Raw genomic sequence first — 20367 nt, forward strand, 5'->3', positions numbered from 1 at the left:
TCAGTTCCTCTGAAATCACACAGTGTGAAACAGTGTACAGGCACATGCTCAGAGACAGTGCATGATCACAGCGCACTAGATAGGAAAGGGGGACCGTTTAACGAGAGGGTCAAAATCATGGATCAACAATGGTTTGGGGCTGTGAATCACAATTTGGTTCACACACACACAGATACACGCGGGTAAATAAACCTGCTATGGCGGAGGGATTCTTATAGAATCCCTGCAGTGCAGGGAGTGGCCATTCGGCCCATCGAGTCTGCACTGACAACAATCCTACCCAGGCCCTATCCCCGCAACCCCACATGTTTACCCTACTAATCTCCCTGACATCCCCCCGAACACAAAAGGGCAATTTAGCATAGCCAGTCCACCTAACCCACACACATCTTTGGACTGTGTGGCGGGGGGATGGGCAACCAGAGCACCCGGAGGAAACCCACGCAGACATGGGGAGAACGTGCAAACTCCACCCAAGACAGTGACCTAAGCTGGGAATCGAACTGGGGTCCCTGGTACTGTGAGGCAGCAATGCTAACCACCGTGCCGGCCCAAATCGACTGTACATCGAGAGGGAGTAGCAAGACCATGGAAAAATTTGAAAGCAAGGATGTTGATTCAACCGAAAAGACAGCAACCCGCTACAGTGCGGCACTCCTTCAGCACCGACCAGGGCGTCAGCCCAGAGTCGGTGCTCTCAAACCACAACCTTCTAACTCAGAGATGAGTACACCACCCACTGAGCCACAGCAGACAAACGGGCTTCAGTTTGCAGCCAACTAACATAGAGTCAGAGGTTTACAGCATGGAAACAGGCCCTTCGGCCCAACTTGTCCATGCTGTCCAGTATTTATCACTAATCTAGTCCCAGTTGCCCATGTTTAGCCCATATCTCTCTATACCCAGCTTACTCATGTAACTATCTAAACGCTTTTTAATAGGCAGAACTGTACCCACCTCTACTACTGCCTCTGGCAGCTTGTTCCAGACACTCACCACCCTCTAATGTGGAAAAAATTGCCCCTCTGGACACTTTTGGATCTCTTCCTTCTCACCTTAAACCTACGCCCTCTAGTTCTAGACCCCCCCCACCTTTGGGAAAAGATATTGACTATCTAGCTGATCTATGCCCCTCGTTATTTTATAGACCTTTATAAGATCACCCCTCAGCCTTCTATGCTCCAGAGAAAAAAGTCCCAATCTATCTATCTATTAATGGGATTGAGGGTTATAGATAGGCCTGGTAGGTATGGATATGATCAACGCAACTTGTGAGCCGAAGGGCCTGTTTGTGCTGTAGTGTTCTATGTTCTATCCAGCCTCTCCTCCTAACTCAATCCATCAAGTCCCGGTAGCATCCTTTTCTATCTCTCCCCTCTCCCCTCTCACCTCTAACCTATGCCCTCCAGTTTTAGACTCCCCTGCACATCTCTGGTGCTAACACAAAATAAAAATCGGAAGAATACATTTTGCTCCTTGTGGGAGGAAGCACGAGGCCCGCATGTCGAGTCGCTACGTTTTTAAACAAATTATTTTGGGAGACATGGACCTAGTTGGCAAGGCCACTAATTGTCACCCGTCCCTAATCACCACCACCCCCCCCACCCCTACCCCCCTTCCCCCAAGAAACGGGTTCAAGTTTTAATTGGAGCATCTGCTGTAGGGAACGAGCATGGGGAGGATTCGGGGGAAATGTGAGAACAGGACAGTCCAGAGAAAAATATTAGATGTCACTTGTCTGCCACCTTCATAACCATCTCAGTGCAGAGCTGAGCTACAGAGGCCAGGAAGCTGAATTATGTACAAAGCTAACTAATTAACACGACTCTATCTGATCAATAATTCAGCAACACTTCAACCACTCACTGGACTGTTCTGAATTATTCAGTGTCAATGCAGGGTGCTAAGAACAGGACTGAGTTCAGCTGTGACATCCCGAATCCACACGTTTACACAGACGGCACGGTGGCAGAAGTGATTAGCACCACTGCCTCACAGCGCCAGGGACTGGGGTTCGATTCCGGCCTTGGGTCATTGTCTGTGTGGAGTTGCACGTTCTCCCTGTGTCTGCGTGGGTTTCCTCCGGGTGCTCCAGTTTCCTCCCACAGTCCGAAGGACGTGCCAGCTAGGAGCGTTGGCCACGCTAGGTTCTCCCTCAGTGAACCCGGACAGGCGCCGGACTGTTAATGTCAGCCTACTTGCGACACCAGCAAATAAACTTTAAAACGGAATAAAAATAAGCCAAGCAATCCAATATTATTTGGACTCGCGCAAGAGGAATGGCCACTTGGAACGATGTCCCAGGGGTGAGGTGCCTGGGAAGGAGGAAACCAGCTGAGCCGGGTTAAGCACTGGGACTCTGCGCACCAGGAATATTCCAGGTCCCACCACTCACATCACTGGCCTTCATTTCAAGGGACGGAGGGTACAGTACAGAGCCTTGCTACAGCCACACAGGGCATTGGTGAGAACGTACCTCAGACCTTTGGGCTCCTCAAGGAGAGAGATACTTGCACTGGAAGCAGCTCAGAGAAGGTTCCTGTATGACAAAGCGTTTGTCTTATGGGGAAAGGTTGAGCAGGTTGGGCCTATACTCATTGGAGTTTAGAAGAATGAGAGATGATCTTACTAAAACACAAGAAGGTTTGGCAGATTGGATTTGAAGGCATTTCAGGTTATAAAAGAATCTAAAACTAGGGGAGCACGTAAGAAGTCTCCCTTTTTTTTTGAAAAGAAAAGGCTTTTTTTACTCCATTCTTAAAGTTACAAAGCCAATGCTTAGAGTGGACCAGGCAAATCCAAATCCATTCTATGCTTGCTCCAAAAACCAAATTCAATTCCAATTGAATCCAGTTCAAAGCTCCCACAAGAGACACAAACAGGATCCAAGCTGACAAGATAAGGCATCTCATTCCATCTTGGACTTGATCCAAAGCTTGATCTTAGCCAAAAGGCACCTCCTGCCAAATGAGGAGGAATTTCTTCTCAGAGTGTCATCAGTCTGTGGAGAGCAGTGGAGGTTGGGTCATTTTAAGGCTGTCTCTCGTGGATTTCGGACCTATAAGGATGGATGGGGGCAGGCAGGAAAGTGGAGTTAAGGTCACAAACGGATCTGCCACCATCTTACTGGCTGGCAGAGTTGGCTTGAGGGGCCAAATGGCCTTCTCCTTTTTATGATCTAACGCAACCTCCACCTGTACACAACACCCCTCACTGCTAACAACCACTCTCCCTCTATCAAATCTTCCTCGCACACGTGCCTGCCACCCATCAGCGCACAAACATCCGCAAAAACACAGGAAAACAGGCATGCAGAATACTTTGCACATAACGAGGGCAAACCGGATCATGGTGAACTACACTTAAACCCACACAGGGGTTGTTTGATATCCCCTCTCGCTGTGGGGAATGCAGTGGTGGCAGCTGACGGGGTCCCATGCACACACCGCCCCCCCACCAAACAATCAATCCTTCCCTAGGGAGCATCATCCTGGAAGCAGACCCCCCCGCCAAACAAATGATTTCCTCTGCTCCACCCTTGGTGGCTGTGCCCCCACCTCCCTGGGGTCTCAAGCTCTAACACTGCTCCCTAGCCCTCTCCCCATCTCTCTCTCTCTCTCTCCCTCCCTCCTTTCCAGGGATTACACATTCTGACCCAATCCATCAACCAACTTTTCCAATCATTTCCTTACACGGTTCGATGTCAAGTTTGCTAACACGTTTCAAAATATTTCCCTGTGTTTATCGAGCACTCTGAAGGCAACAAGAACAGAAAAATGCTGGAAAAATCACAGCAGGTCTGACAGCATCTACGGAGAAAGAAATAGAGCCAACAGTTCGAGTCTGGGTGACCCTTCGCAAATTGTATTGGAGCATGACAAAAAAAGTGTTTTCATCATATAAATAATCAAAGGTACTTACAACAAATCTACTGTTAACTTTCTCCAAGATCTTCTTTTCATTTAACGCCATGTTCTCTCCTTTCCTTTTTTTTATCCTCTTCTTTTCCAATTTTTTGCATGCGTACATTTTCCCAGTCGCACGAACCTGGCAGGCACATACCTGAGCGTGGGGATAAGCAAAAGTTGAGGGCAGGTTACAACAGTTTTGTACACCTCTATCAGGTCTCTGCCCACCTGTCCATGAAAAACCTTCAACTTCCCATCTTTTTCTCCAAGTTCACAACATCGACTCAACATGGCTTCGTTCTGGGACAATACTGATACTTGATCACAGTGCTACAGAAACTGTTCAAGAAATATTCATCCAATGCTCCCTTCTCCACACACACTCTCCCCCAACAACTTGGTCTCTTTACTTGAGGGATATAGTGCGTTGGAGACAGTTCAGAGAAGGTTCACCAGGCCAGTTCCTAATAGGGGTGATAACTATAGGACGGATGTCAGAGGTAGGTTCTTTACTCAGAGGGTAGTAAGGGTGTGGAATGCCCTGCCTGCAGCAGTTGTGGACTCGCCAACTTTAAGGGCGTTCAAATGGTCATTGGATAGGCATATGGATAATATGGGAATAGTTTAGGTTAGAGGGTCATTAGATTGGTTCCACTGGTCGGCGCAACATCGAGGGCCATAAGAGCCTGCACTGCGCTGTAATGTCCTATGTTCTACGTAGTTCACCCAATTGCTTGGGTTAAGAGGGGAAGGTTAACCACGGCAGCAGTGGCAACCACCAGTTCAGCCTTGTATCTGGAAAGGATGGGAGGGCACTGACCCTGGCATGGCACAGGATGCACCGGGCAAGAGTCCCTGACAATGCTGCACCCCCTTCCTACTCTGCATCTGTGTCATTCCGTGTCAGTCCCATACCCTCACCTTCGAGTCTAGAGACCCAGTCACATAATCCAGGCTGCGCTCCCAGTGGAGTACAGGAGAGGTTGTGCTGCACTGTCTACAGCACAGAGAGAGGCCACCCGGCCCCTTGTGTCAGCACTGACCCAATCCCACCTTCCAGTAATTGGTGCACAGCCCTGCCGGTTACGGGACTTCAGGTGCGAACCAAGACACCTGAGGCTTTCTGCCTCAACCATCCTTTCAGGCAGTGAGTTCGAGATCCCTATAATCCTCTGAGTGAAACTATTTTTCCCTCATCTCTCCTCTAATCTTTCAATCAACTACTTTAGAACACAGAAAAGTACAGCACAGGAACAGGCCCTTCGGCCCTCTAAGCCTGTGCTGATCATGATGCCCCAACTAAACTAAAAAAAGAAGTTCTACTCTTACTTGGTCCATATCCCTCTATTCCCTCCCTGTACCCATCCAGACGTCTCTTAAATGTTGCTAATGTGCGTGCTTCCAATGCCTCCTCTGGCAGCGCGTTCCAGGCACTCACCACTCTCCACATGAAAAACTTGCCCCGCACATCTCCCTTAAACTTTCCCCATTTCACCTTCAACCTGTGCCGTTTTGTAATTGACACTTCCACCCTGGGAAAAAGCCTCTGGCTATCCATCCTGTCTGTGCCTCCCAATTTTGGATTTTTCCCATCATGGTGGGACCTAGGACTATTGTTTCAGAATAAGCATTGTCCACTTACAACAGCGATGAGTTATTTATTTCCTCGGGGGGATAATTAATCCTCGGAATTATCTTCTGCAGAGAGCAGTGAAGGCTGGCTCCTTGAATTCATTCAAGGCTCAGATAGATAGATTATTGAACCGTCCGGGGAGTTATGGGTTATGAGGCACAGGCAAGAAAGTAGAATTGAGACCATGATCAAATGATCTTACGGAATTGCAGTGTTAGGCTCGAGGGACTGAATGACCTACTGCTTCTCTTACCCCTTCTGTTCTTCAGCCAAGTTAGCTTTCTTCTTTTCCCTGTGTGACTCACAGCTTGCTGGGCAACAGTTTTATGGATGCCAGTCACCCTCCAGATATCACATTCAAATGACGACACAGTGGTTGGCACTGCTGCCTCAGAGTGCCAGAGACACGGATTTGATTCCGGCCTTGGGTGACTGTGTGAAGTCTGTACGTTCTCCCAGCATCCGCATGGATTTCCTCTGGGTGCTCCAGTTTCCTCCCACAGTCCAAAGGATGTGCAGTTTAGGTGGATTGGCCATGGTAAAATGCCCCTTAGTGTCCAAACTTGGGGGATTAACGGGTAAATGTGTGGGGTTACAGGGATAGGACGAGGTCGTAGTTAAGATGCTCTGTTAGAGGGTCAGTGCAAACTCAATGGCTGAATGGCCTCCCTTCTGCACTCTATCCTATCCCTGTGTGTAGCTGGGCAGTGTGTGTCAGCTGGCTATTCAATCACAGTGTGCATCACAGTCAGAGTGCACTCCTTGTGCGTAGTGGCACAATGGTTAGCGCTGTTGTCTCAGCGTGTCAGGGGTCCAGGTTCGATTCTGACCTTGGGTGACTGTGCAAACTCCACACAGATAGACATTCTCCCAGTGTCTGTGTGTCCCTAGATCCCACCTTCTCTCGACAGAGCAAACATACCCTGTAGAGCTGGGCACAGCAGCTCGAACACTGGGAACAGAAATCTGCGATCTGTATTCCTCATCTCTAAACCATGTTGTCAGCCTAGGATAGGATTGGATACCTGAGTATAGAGTCTTTATGAGCCAATCGTTCACGAGCTAAAACCTACTGGACCATCTCTAGGTCACTTCCACGACAATCCAAAGTCATTTGGGATCGGAGACCAGATTTATGCGGGGAACAACTTTTCCCTTCATACAGTTCCCTTTGGAAGTGGTTAGTTACTGTGCTACCGTAAGATGCAAGGATAACCTTCGGAGGTACACAGTCAACCACAAAAATACGATTACCGCACTCACCTCACCAAATCCCCCTTTTCCCAGCACTCGATAATGTCGAAACGTATTCTTCGTTGCAGGTTGCCTGTGAGATAAGAAGATGGGGAGAGTGGGCATGACTCTAGGAAAGGTAGGAAAAGCCAAATCAGGATTCAAGCATGGAGACTGCACTCTCCTTGGCAAAGCAAAGCTGTTGGGCACATACGAGTGTGCCCTTGGTTGTGTATGTGGGCACTATGACAATTATAGAGGATTGACACAAGTTAGGTGAATTGTTTACTGTGGTGAAATATTCAAACATCAAAAGGTGCAACATAAAAAAAAGTGATAGAACAAGGTGCCAGCACAGTGGTTAGCGCTGCTGCCTCTCAGCCCCAGGGACCTGGGTTCAATTCCGGCCTCGGGTGAGTCTATATGGAATCTACACATTCTCCTCATGTCGGCGTGAGTTTCCTCTGGGTGCTCCTGTTTCCCCTCAGTCCACACATGTGCAGGTTAGGTGGATTGGCTATGCTAAAATTGCCCCTTAGTGTCCAGGATGTGTAGTTTAGGGGGATTAGTGGGATATGTTCATATATACATATATATATATATATATATATATATATGGGATTACTGGGATGGGGTTGGGGAATTAGGATGGGCCTGGGTATGACTTTGTCAGAGTCAGTGCAGACTCGAGGGGCTGAATGGCCTCCTTTTTCACTGTAGGGATTCTATGATTCTAAGATGGAAGAATTGGGCAGGATTTTGTTTTATTGTATTTAACAAAATGTGATAGGTATGAATCAAAAATCAGCTTTTAATACAACAAAACGTCACAGGAGTGTTAGCAAATGACATGTGACACCGAGATGCATATGGAGATCATAGACCAGGTGGCTAAAACCTTGGACAGTGGGTCTTATTCAGAGCCTCTCAGAACCAGCACAGTTATGATGGATCAAATGGCCTTCTCCCATTTCTGTTCAATGCCATGATTCTCAAAGCTAGGCAGACGTCTCCGTCAAGACATAATCAGAAATATTTTGGTGGGGAGAATGAGGAAAAGTACAAGATTAAGGGGGTGGAGAGAGAGAGAGAGAGAGAGAGCAGGAATAGAGTGGAAGATCTGATGGGCTGAATGGCCTCCTTCTGCACTGTAGGATTCTATGATTCTAAGAAAGGAAAGAAACCATTGGTAGCCAGAGGACACAGATTTAAAATAGTGAGCAAAAGTACCAGGGTGGGGGGTAGGGGAAAGGAGTTTTTTCATTAACCCGTTGAGTTATCATGATCTGGGACGCATTGCCCTAAAAGGGTGATCAGAGCTTATTCAATAATAACTTCCAAAACAAAAGGGGACAGGATGGGTAAGATTCTCTTTTAGAGAGTCAGTGCAGACTCAATGGGCTGAATGGTCTCTTCCTGCACTGGAGGGATTCTGTGGATTGGGTTTCCCCACAGATGGAGGGAGGAACAATGACCAGAAAGATCACTGCCATTTACCAACAAGCCCTGGTAACCCACAAGGTAGCCGCACAGTCTGAATGTGACAGGCTTCCAAACCAACAGACACCCAGTTTAATCGAATCCCTTTCCAAACCTAACAGGACGTCAGGTGCCAGGAAATTCAGTTCGACCAAATCAGATATTTTTCCACATTCATTCAAATCAGATAGCTCCCCACATTCTAATCGAGGCATCAACTTAGTTACCGGCGAGCACCAGCAGAGTGACAAAAGACGATGATATTCCGTACAGGACATTACCTTTCTAACCATTTCCACTGCAGGAATCGAGAGAAGTACATACTTTCTTGGTATTCCTTGAATGGTTCGCCACTTAGGTAATCGTGGACGGCTCTGCAATTAAAAGTGGGTGAAACGAAAATGAAGTTCCAGCGCTTACAATAGGTACAGTTACTGGTACGGTTACAATTAGTAGAGGGAGGACTAAACATGCAGTTACAACTGTGAGGGTATAAGGTATGGTATAATAGTGGTTCAATTATTGGACCTGTAATCCAGAGAGCTGGACTAAAGATGCAGCAGAGCAATTAGGGATGGACAATAATTGTTGGCCCAGCCAGTGACGCCCATATTCTGTGAACATTTTTGTTTAAAAAGTGCGAATTAAACACTTGAGATTAAATCCTTGGGACATGGATATGAGGTGGGGTGGGGCGGGGGGGCAAGGTTCAATACAGATATGCAGGGATGTATTTTACACAGAGGGTGGTGGGGGCCTGGAATGCACTACCAAGCAAGGTGGTTGAGGCAGAAACGCTAGGATCATTTAAGACTCATCTAGATAGCCACACGAACAGACTGGGAATAGAGGGATACAAAGGGATGGTCTAGTTAGGAACACATGATCGGTGCAGGCTTGGAGGGCCAAAGGGCCTGTTCCTGTGCTGTATTGTTCTTTGTAAGACTCATAGACCATAAGACATAGGGGCAGAATTTGGCCACTCGGCCCATCGAGTCTGCTCCGCCATTCAATCGTGGTTGATATTTTTCTCATCCCCATAGACGTGGCTGGCAAGGTCAGCATTTATTGTCCATCTCTAGTTCCCCAAGAGCCACTGTTCTGTTTTTAAACTGACGAATCCACGTGGCTCACTCAGCCACTTTCGAAGGACGATAGTCACATTGGTGTAGGGCTGGAGATACATACAGCTCTATCCAACAAGAAAAGTGGGTTTCCTTCCCTAATCCACGGTGATGTTTAAGAGGACCATAGCTATTTACAAATAGATGAAGAGAATTTCACCGAGGGTAGGCAGTCTTCACTATGAAAGGTCTGGTGATTGTGGTACATGGGTGAATGGGTGAACTGTGACACAGATGCAGAGATCCTTCAGAATGATCTGGACAGGTTGGCCAAGTGGGCAAATCAGTGGCAGATGTAGTATAATTTGGATGTGTGAACTTATTCACATTGGAAGCAGAAACAAGTAGGCAGATTACAACCTGAATGGCTGTAAATTGGGAGAGGGGAGTGTGCAGCGGGACCTGGGTGTCCTTGCGCACCAGTCACCGAAGGTAAGCACGCAGGTGCAGCAGGCCGTAAGAAGGCAAATGACATGTTGGTCTTCATTGCGAGAGGTTTCAAATACAGGAGCAGGGATGTATTGTTGCAATTATGTAGGGCCTGGGTGAGGCCACATCTGTCTAGAGTATTGTGTGCAGTTTTGGTCTCCTTTTCTGAGGAAGGATGTTCCTGTTCTCGAGGGAGTGCAGCGAGGGTTTACCAGGCTGATTCCGGGGGGATGGCGGGACTGATGTATGAGGAGAGACTGACTAGGTTAGGATTGTTTTCGCTGGAGTTCAGACGAATGAGGGGGAATCTCAGAGACTTATAAAATTCTAACAGGACTAAACAGGGTAGATGCAGGGAGGATGTTCCCGATGGTTGGGGGGAGTCCAGAACCAGGGATCAGTCTGAGGATTCAGGGGAGACCATTTCACCCAAAAAGAGTGGTGAGCCTGTGGAATTCATTCCCACGGGAAGTAGTTGACGCCAAAACATTGAATGTATTCAAGAGGCAGCTGGATAGAGCACTTGGAGTGAATGGGATCAAAGGTTGTGAGGAAAAAGTAGGATTAGGCGACTGAGTTGGATGATCAGCCATGAACATAATGAGTAGTAGAGCAGACTCAAAGGGCCAAATGGCCTCCTCCTGCTCCCATCTTCTATGTTTATTCTGCAACGAATTCCCACCGTTATCTGTGTATTTCAACATTGTGACACTACTGGTCTACATTCAGAAGACTGGGAGAGTGGGGACTAATTGAATGCATCTTTTCAAAAGCAGGCAAGGGCACCATGGGAAATGGCTCCTTCACCATTAAAAAGCTTATATGGGATACATTTTCCAGTCCCGCCCACTGTGGGAACCACCAAGGGCTGGATGGAAAATCAGACAGACTACTGAATGGTCCGTTGACTTTCCGTTCACAGGGCGGATGGGACTGTGAAACCTCACCCTATGAATCAGACCGGTCGCTAACGCTCCCCCCCCCACCCCACACCCTGGACAAAAGGTGAGATCGATACCAAGGTCCACGGACTCGGACAATGCCAAAAGATGATTGAAAATAGACACAGCAATCTGGCATGACTATTTACCAGCCCTGCCTGCTAAACAGTAAATCTGATAACTGTGGGTGGAATTCCCAGTCTCAGCATCAGAAGATTGTGCCCCACGATTTTGCTTTTGACCAGGTTACAGGTCAGATATTGAAAGCGGCCTCAGTGCCCACCCCAGGATCGGAAATGGGAATCCAAGCAGGATTCCACTCAAAAAAAACTCTAAGCCATGAAGATCGGTCATCACTTTACCACTGCCATTATAAGCATGCAGACACATTGAACACCATTGTTAGGGTAGCACGGTGGCACAGTGGTTGGCACTGCTACCTCAGCGCCAGGGACCCAGGTTCGATTCCCAGCTTGGTTTTCGGTTTGTGTAGAGTCAGCCCGTTCTCCCCATGTCTGCGTGGGTTTCCTCCAGGTGCTCTGGTCTCCTCCCACAGTCCAAAAGACATACTGGAGAGATGCACTGGCCATGCTAAATTGTCCCTCAGTGTACCCAACAGGTGCCGGAGTGTGGCGACTAGGAGATTTTCACAGTAACTTCATTGCAGCGTTAAGGTAAGCCTACTCGCGGCAATACTAAATAAACTTGCATGTCCAAGTTGAGAGTGAGAAATTGTCAACGCAAATTCCACCCACGTAACGTAGGCGTTCAGCTACTTCTGTTTAGAAAACACAAGTGCCAATGGAACGGGTAAACAAATCTACTAGCTGTTGACCACTAAACTTGGCTAGACCGCCAGTCATAACGCTGACTAATAACGAAACCATCGTTCATACTAAGTATACCAGTGGAAGGTAAACCCACTTATTATTTTTGAAACGCATCTGTGAAAATGTGTGAGAAAAACGTCCTTAATTTTGCACAAACTGTCCGAGTTTCAGAAAACAACACAGCGAAGACCTGTCCTGTAAATCCAATCAAGAATATCATAGAATCCTATGGTGCACAAGGTGGCCATTCAGCCCATCGAGTCTGCACCGACCATAATCCCACTTAGGCCCTATTCCCTTAACTCCATGCATTTACCTAGCTGGTCCTGCTGACACTAAGGGGCATTTTAGCATGGCCAATGCACCTAACCCGCACATCTTTGGACTGTGGGAGGAAACCCACGCCAACACAGGAAGAATGTGCAAACTCCACACAGACAGTGACCCCAAGCCGGGAATCGAACCCGGGACTCTGGCACTGTGAGGCAGCAGTGCTAACCACTGTGCGGTAGCAGTGCTAACCACTGTGCCACCGTGCTGCCCCCAGGATGGCTTGGTTGGCCACTGGAGGGGACAATAAAAAGCCAAAAACATCAGTGTGGGACTGGAGTTGTTTAGAAGGTTCTGATCGCAGCTGGGAAATTTCCAGACCGATTGTCTATTACGATTTAGCAGGAGGGCAGAAGTTACTTCCATCTTCTTTACCAAATACTTACAATCATAGGGAAAGAAATCTGTCCTTACTCATTTCTGTGTTCTTTCTCGGGATGTAGGTGTCATTGGCTGGGCCTGCATTTGTAGCCCATCCCTAATTGGCCTTGAACTGAGTAGTTTGCTGGGCCATTTCAAGGGACAATCAAGAGTCAACCACATGATGCACAGTGGTAATATCACTGGACCAATAATCCAGAGATGAGGGCAATGCTGTGGGGCCCCGGGTTCAAATCCCACACAGGGCGGATGGGGATATTTGAATTCAATAAAAATGGGATGAAAAGTCTAATTAATTGTTGATTGTCCTAAAAACCCATCTGGTTCGCGAATGCCCTTTAGGAAAGGAAATCTGGAATCCTTGGTTTCCATATGATCTCTTGACTCTAAGTGCCCTCTTTACAGTTAGGTGATTAAGGATGGGCAGTAAATGCAGGCCGAGCCAAAGACGCTCACGTCCTATGAATGAAAAATCCACTTACATGCGGACCAGAGCAGGGCAGGTGGGTTTGGGCAACAATCGATGATAGTTTCCCTGTCAACATGTGGTGTCAGCCATCACGTGCCCCACCCCACCTCACCCAATTGACTCAGCTCTGCCATCTGCCTCACAGCGCCAGGGATCCGGGTTAGAGTCCCGGCTCGGGTCACTGTCTGTACGGAGTTTGCACATTCTTTCCGTGTCTGTGTAGGTTTCCTTTGGGTGCTCCAGTTTCCTCCCACAGTCCAAAGACGTGCAGGTTGGATGGATTGGCCATGCCAAATTTCCTGTCAGTGTCAGGGGAGCCCATCTCGGGTAAATGGGTTAGGGGACTAGAACCTGGGTGGGATTGTGGTTGACGCAGACTCGATGGCCTCCTGCTGCACTATAGGATTCTAAGATTCCATGACCGAGTCTGGCTTTCAATCTCGGACTTCATTAATTAAATTTAAACTGCATGAGGTGCCTTGGTGGGATTTGAACCTGGATCCTGGGGCTGTAGATTACGAGCCCATTGACTAGATTATTAGTGATCCACAGCGTCTCCCCTTGGTACACACAAGCTCTATCCTCCGGTTCTTTACAATACCCTTCTCCAACCCCTTCCAATCCATCCTAAATCGTACATGGTTATTGTCCACCCACCTTCTGTCTAACTGCGTGCTGACACGTAAACGGACATTCCAGAAATGGAAACTCTTACACGGCTTGTTCCCACCTCTGGCGTTTGCAGCAAAACACGCAACAACAGAGCTCAAGGAAAACAAAACCTTGCTTCATCTCAACCCCTCTGGCACATTCTTTCCACTATTCATCTCCCCACTGAGGGAGTGATTGGAAAGTACTTGCCTTTCCCCAGGCAGCGAGTGGAAACCAAGTCAACGGGGAGGCACGTGGTGGCTGATGCCAGCAAAGGATTGCTCTTTGCTCCCTCACAGGCCTCAAATATGGCCTGGAGTCATCAGCACCGTGCTCAGAACTCACAATGGTTTTACCATGCATTCCACTCCTCCTCTGAGCATTTGCCCCCCAAAGGATACAACCCAAGCTCCCCCACCACAAATCAAAACAAATCTGAGAGAAACGTCTGGAAGTAGGACAGGGAATTAAACAAAAACCGAGTCCAGTTACTGTTCTATTTTAACTATTAAATTGAATACAACTTTCTGGAGCTTTTTTTCCTTTATTCTCTAACTTTAAATTCATTTATCAATGTCATAATTAGGTTTACATTAACACTACAGTGAAGTTACTGTGAAAATCCCCTAGTCGCCACACTCCTGTTAAGGTACGTTGAAGAGAATATTAGCATAGGCAATGCACCTAACCAGCACGTCTTTCGGACTGAGCGGGGGGAACCATACTCAGACAAAACCCACGCAGACACGGGGAGAACATGCAGACTCCACACAGACAATGACCCAAGCCGGGAATCAAACCCAGGTCCCTGACGCTGTGAGAAGCATAAAATCCCTTCTGTGCAGTAGGAGGCCATTCGGCCCATCAACCACAATCCCACTCACGCCCTATTCCCGTAACCCCACATTATTTACCCTGCTAATCCCCTGACACGAGCGGATTTAGCATGGCCAATGCACCTAACCTGCGCATCTTTGGACTGTGAGAATAAACCAGAGCACCTGGAGGAAACCCACGCAGACACGGGGAGAAAATGCAGACTCCACACAGGCGGACAGTCATCCGAGGCCGGAATTGAACCCGGTCCCTGGCGCTGAGAGGCAGCAATGCTAACCACTGTGCCATGTGTGGACCAGACCAGGTAAGGCTGGAAGATTTCCTTCCTTAAAGGGACATTAATAAACCAGATGGGTTTTTAATGAGAATCGATGAGTTTCATAGGCATCTTTCAATTACAGATTTAAAAAATAAAATTAATTTGATTTAAATTCCGTGGAGGTTGGATTGGAACTTCTGTCACAAAAGCATGAGATTGGACCTCTGTTTTACTAGTCCAGTGATATTAACCCCACTGCAATCACCCCCTCAAATCAGTACTTTCCAGATCAGAACAACTTGCTGCTGAAGAATAATTCTCGTCTGTTCCTCTGGTCATATCTCAATCCGTCCCATAAACAGTCTCCTCGCTCTTTCCGTCTGGGTAAAGGGCCTGCAGTGTCACAACTTACTTCACGCACTCTGTAAAGATCTCCTTACAAGGACTCTGCTCCAGTTTCTCTCGACACTGTTTCACCGTTTCCACAGGCACTTCGGGTAGATGGGCCACCGACTGCAAATACACAACACCAGCAGTATAAGGGTAAACACTCAACAATAACTTGCATTTAAACAGCGCCGCAAGAACAGCGAGACATCCCAAATCACTTCGCCGTAGCGAATTTGACAGCCAGCTACAGAATGAGGTACAGGAGTAGACAATCAAACAACAGCTTGATTAAAAGAGATAGGTGTGATGGAACGTCTTGAGGGAGGGAAGGAAGGGAGATTCAGGGGGAGTATTCCAGAGCTTGGGTCCCACAGCAGCTAAAGACCTCTCCACCAGTGGAGCAGTAGAAACTAGGGATGTGCAAGAGTCCAGAATGCAAGACTTCAGAGGGTTGTAGGGCTGGAGGCAATTAAAAGTAAAGTTTATTTATTAGCCCCAAGTAAGACTTACATTAACACTGCAACGAAGTTACTGTGAAATTCCCCTAGTTGCCACACTCCGGTTCCTGTTCGGGTCAATGCACTTAGCCAGCACGCCTTTTGGGCTATGGGAGGAAGCCGGAGCACCCGAAGGAAACCCACGCAGACATGGGGAGAAAGTGCAAACTCCACACAGTGACCCAAGCCAGGGATTGAACCCGGGGTCCTTGGCGCTGTGAGGCAGCAGTGCTAACCACTGTGCCACCATCAGATTCAAAAATGCATCTGGGCAGAGGGATCTGGGTGTCCACGTTCATGAATCGCAGAAAGTCGGTATGCAGATGCAGCATGTATTAAAAAAAGGCAAATGAGATGTTGGCACTTATTTCAAAGGGACTGGAGTATGAGAGTAGAGAAGTGTCAATGCAACTGTATCAACTGTTGGTGAGACCACATCAGAAGTACTGTGTTCAATTTCAGTCTCCTGATTTGAGGAAGGATGTGGTGGCATTGGAGGCAGTTCAGAGGAGGTTCACCAGATTGATTCTGGGGGTGAAAGGGTTGATGTACGAGGAGAGATTGAACAGTTTGGACTTGTACTTGCTGGAGTTTAGAAAGACAAGATTGTGGTTTATAAAATTTTTTAAAAACGGAATTGATAAAGTAAATATAGACCAAATGCTTCCTCGAATGGGGCAATCTAGAACAAGAGGTCACAGGTACAGGCTGAGAGGCAGTAGATTTAAAACTGAGATAAGGAAAAAACTTCTTCTCTCGGAGGGTGGTGAATTTGTGGAACTCGCTGCCCCGCAGTGCGGTGGAATCTGAATCACTGAATGGTTTCAGGGAGATAGATATATTTCTAATAACAAAGGACACGGGGAACAAGTGGGGAGGTGGATTTGAGACCGGGGAGAGATCAACCATGATCTGATTGAATGGCAGAGCAGACTCAAAGGGCTGAACTTGCCAACTTCTGCTCCTAGTCCCTGTGTTCCTATCACAGAGATAGGGAGGGACAAGGCCTTGGAGGCATCTGAGAACGCGAATGAACATTTTAAAATGGAGGCAGTGCTGGGCCAGGAGCCAACATCAGTCCACGAACACTGAAGTGGAGGATCACACTTTGTAGGAGGCGGCCATTTGGCCCATCCCACAGATGCTGGCACTTGACGAGTGTAACTCACTGGTCGAACTCCCTTGGATTTCCCCCGCGACCCTGCTTTTATACTTTGCTCTAAAAACAAAAGGGATGAATGTGACAGGGCGGTGGTTAGGGTACAGGCTGCAGAGTTTGGGATGAGGTCAGGATTAGAGAGAGAGGTTGGCCTGTCTCTGTCTAAACCAGTTCCTGTACCGCATTAGCATTCTCCCCTCAATAGCCGATCTGCCTTTATAGTTGGGTGGGTTGATGCGTCAGATAGCTGGGCTCTACGGATCAGGTGGGCTCTCAGCACAATTCTTGCAGTTGTGCCATGTTTGCTGGAATGGCAACACTTTGATTTGATTTATTATTGTCACATGTATTAACATACAGTGGAAAGTATTGTTTCTCGCGTGAATATACAGACAACACAGTGGCAGACTGGGGATCAGCAACACCAGAACGGCAGCAGGAGCCAGGCCTATACATAGTAAACATCAGAATTAGGGATAGTAGGCCGCTCGGCCCCATAAGCCCGCTCTGACATTCATTCGAACCCCACCATGGCAGATGGTGGCATTTGAATCCAATAAAAAACAAACAATCTGGAATCAAGAAGCCATTGTCGATTGTCAGAAAAACCCCATCTGGTTCACTAATCTCTCTCTCTCTAGGGAAGGAAATCTGCCGTCCTTACCTGGTCTGGCCTACATGTGGCTCCAGAACCACAGCAATATGGTTGACTCTCAAGGGCAACTAGGGGGTGGGCTATAAATGCTGGCCAGCCAGCGATGCCCACGTCCCACGAATGAATTAAAAAAGACAAATCACGGCTGATCTGATTGTAACTCAAAATCCACATTGCCACCTACAACCCTTCATGCTCTTGCTCAGCAGGGACCTGCTATCTCAGGGCACACTCGCTATGAAGTCACTAATTAATCCCCTCCCATTGCACAATATCAGGTCTGGTACAACCTGCTCTCAGGCTGCCTATGTTGCAATGCTAAGCGTCTCTGCTCAGCATGGTCAATACTAAAACCTCACCATAGAAAGGCAAGTTTTAGAAACACCCGGCTTTGACCCATTATTTGAAGGCGTGCAAGGATGGACCTGGAACATTCTAGAAGGACATGGGCAGCAGGCGCAGGGGTAACAGCACGAAGATCCCCCCCAACTCTCAAAGCACCCTGACTTGGAATTATGTTTCCATTCCTTCATCAACACTGGGTCAAAATCCTGGACCTTCCTTCCTAAGAGGACAGTGGAAGTTTTAGGATTCCTGGTGGAATAGTTGACCACACAGACTGATCACTCAAGAAAGCGATCACTACCTTCTGGACGGCAGTTAGGGATAGGTAATAGATGCTGACCTTGTCACCTTCTGTGAACAAATTTAAAAAAAAATGCCTTCAGATACCTTCTGTCTCTCCTTCACCATCACTGGATCCCTCCTTCCCTAACAGCACTGTGGATGTAACTACACCAGACAGACTGTAGCAGTTCAAGAAGGCAGATCACCACCATCTTCTCAAGGGCAACTAGGCAGCACGGCGGCACAGTGGTTAGCACTGCTGCCTCTCAGCGCCAGGGACCTGGGTCCGACTCTCGACTTGGGTCACTGTCTACGTGGAGTTTTCACGTTCTCCCAGTGTCTGCGTGGGTTTCCTCCGGGTGGTCCAGTTTCTCCCACAGTCTGAAAGACGTGCTGATTAGGTGCATTGACCCGAACAGGCGCCAGAGTGTGGCGACTGAGGGAATTTCACAGTAACTTCATTGTAGTGTTAATGTAAGCCTTGCTTGCGACTCATAAATAATCTATTACTTTACTTTAGAAACGGACAACAAATGCTGACCTAGCCAGCAACACCCACATCCCATGGAATAGTGAAAGTTGAGTAAAAGCATCAGTAGAACACTCAAAATATGAGATACTCCCAACCTGCACAGTTACCATGGGAAGTCTGTTCTACACAATTTGCGCAGGCGCACAGATTACCCACTCCAGACTCGGGTAGGTAGTGACAAAAATTAACAATACAGGACTCTTTCGAGGCCCAGGAATTGGACTGAGTACACTTTAAATTCTTTAACCAATTTCAGTTAATTGTCAATGGTCCACCCTCATTAACACACCCAGGGAAAACACCTGCCATTCAACATACCAATCATGCCCAAAAGGTTTTGAGTCTTCATTAGCCTACTCTACAAGGAATTTTTAAATCAATTCTCCCGTGACTCACCTTGGGCAGTTCTGACTTGGAAGGTTATGGGTTCAACTCCTACTCCCAAGACCTGAGCACATAATCTAAGCTGACATTCCAACGCAGTACTGAGGGAGCCCTGCACCATCAGAGGTGGCATCTTTTGGATACGACGTTAAACGGAGGAGCCACCTGCCCTCGCGAGGAAGGACACAAAAGATCCCACACCACCATACTGAAGAAAAGCAAAGGAGTTCTCCTCCGCATCCTTGCCAATATCTATTCTTCACTCAACATCACCAAATAGATGGTCTGTGCTCACTGCCATTTGTGGGACCATGCTGTGCTAAAATTGCTTTCTTGTCTATATTACAACAGTGCAGTGGTTCAAAAAGTACTTCACCGACCACAAAGTGCTTTGGGACGTCTCGAGCTCAGGAATTTTACAATTGAGGCGCTATAAATAATTGAAGTTCATTCGAATAACAGAAGGGTGACTAACCCCTGTGTCATATACTCAACACCTCCAGCAAAGGTCGGTGGGAGAGACAGAGAGAGGAGGTGGGAACATAAACAGAAGAAGCATCAGCAAGGAAAGGAAGATGGAAAACAATTAATTACATTTTAGGATGCATTTTTAAATCTCAAACACGAGAATAGAAAGTTCCATGAGTGGAGTTTTCTTCATAATTATGCATCAAAACATAATGGATTTGTTCAGGACTGCAGGGAAAAGCTATTAAGTAACTTACCCCATTGTTGAAATAGGTGTCTAAAAGCTGGAGTCCACAATCTCTTCGTTTCTCATCTGGAGCCACCTCATAATCTGCCTGGAAACAAAGAGCATTCATCGCAATTAGACCATCAGCAGCAAAACGGTGAGGCCAAGAATTTAGAGAATCTGATGTAGCTATTTTGACTTCACAATGGGAGCAGAGAGAGCGGAATTACATGGCACCCTCTCTTGGATTAGCTACAGATGAGAAACCGTGTCATCTTGCATTTCTACTTTGACTGCTTTTGCCCCCTTTGTCACTCCCTGTGTACAAGTCCCTCCACGGCTTCATCCTTCCCCATGTCTGTCCCGTGTGTTGGCCACCCAACTCTCCATGCTCCTTCAATTCTGGCTTCTTATGCATGCTCTAACACTCCAGGTATCCAGGCCTTCATTAGCCCGGCCCTGAAGATCTCCACTATAAATGCGGGTAATTGACTTAGGGGTTTAAAAAAAAGCGGCATGGACAAATTGGGCCAAAGGGCCCGTTTCCATGCTGTAAACCTCTATGACTCTAACTCCCTCCCGAAACCTTTCTGCCTCTTTTGCACCACTGCTTAAAACTTACCTCTGACCAAGCATTTGGTCACCTGTACTACTTAGCTCAGTGAGTCCTGTGAAGCAGCTTAGGGTGTTGTGCTATGTAAAAGGCTCTATGTAAAAGGCTCTATGTAAATGCAAGCTGTTGTTGTTCCTTCATCTTCGCCCACATTGCTATGCAAAGTGTTGCATTTTTCACTTCCTTGTTTCCCTTGGCAGCTCAGAAGGAGCTCTTTGCTTTGGTTTTCACTTCCTATGACTAACCACTGACAAGCTGCAAGGTTAGAAAAGGAGTTACATTTCAGAGCAAGTTTCACGCCTCTTCCAATGC

At 47.4% G+C, this 20367-nt stretch overlaps 1 protein-coding gene across 1 annotated transcript in view; it reads right to left on the minus strand.

Annotated features, from left to right (window-relative positions):
• The window catches only part of LOC145343317 (G protein-coupled receptor kinase 5-like), a 129432-nt gene that overhangs the window by 23404 nt on the left and 85661 nt on the right, over positions 1–20367 (minus strand). Inside the window, exons 4-8 of the mRNA XM_080189505.1 lie at positions 19474–19551; positions 14917–15017; positions 8535–8627; positions 6805–6868; positions 3922–4062 (exon numbers count right to left, since the gene is read on the minus strand). Of these exons, the coding sequence (XP_080045631.1) occupies positions 3922–4062; positions 6805–6868; positions 8535–8627; positions 14917–15017; positions 19474–19551 (477 nt within the window). The remainder of the gene's footprint in view (positions 1–3921; positions 4063–6804; positions 6869–8534; positions 8628–14916; positions 15018–19473; positions 19552–20367) is intronic.

This window comes from Carcharhinus amblyrhynchos, chromosome 5 (genome assembly GCF_965287045.1).
Source record: "Carcharhinus amblyrhynchos chromosome 5, sCarAmb.v2.hapA, whole genome shotgun sequence".
Lineage (NCBI taxonomy): Eukaryota > Metazoa > Chordata > Chondrichthyes > Carcharhiniformes > Carcharhinidae > Carcharhinus > Carcharhinus amblyrhynchos.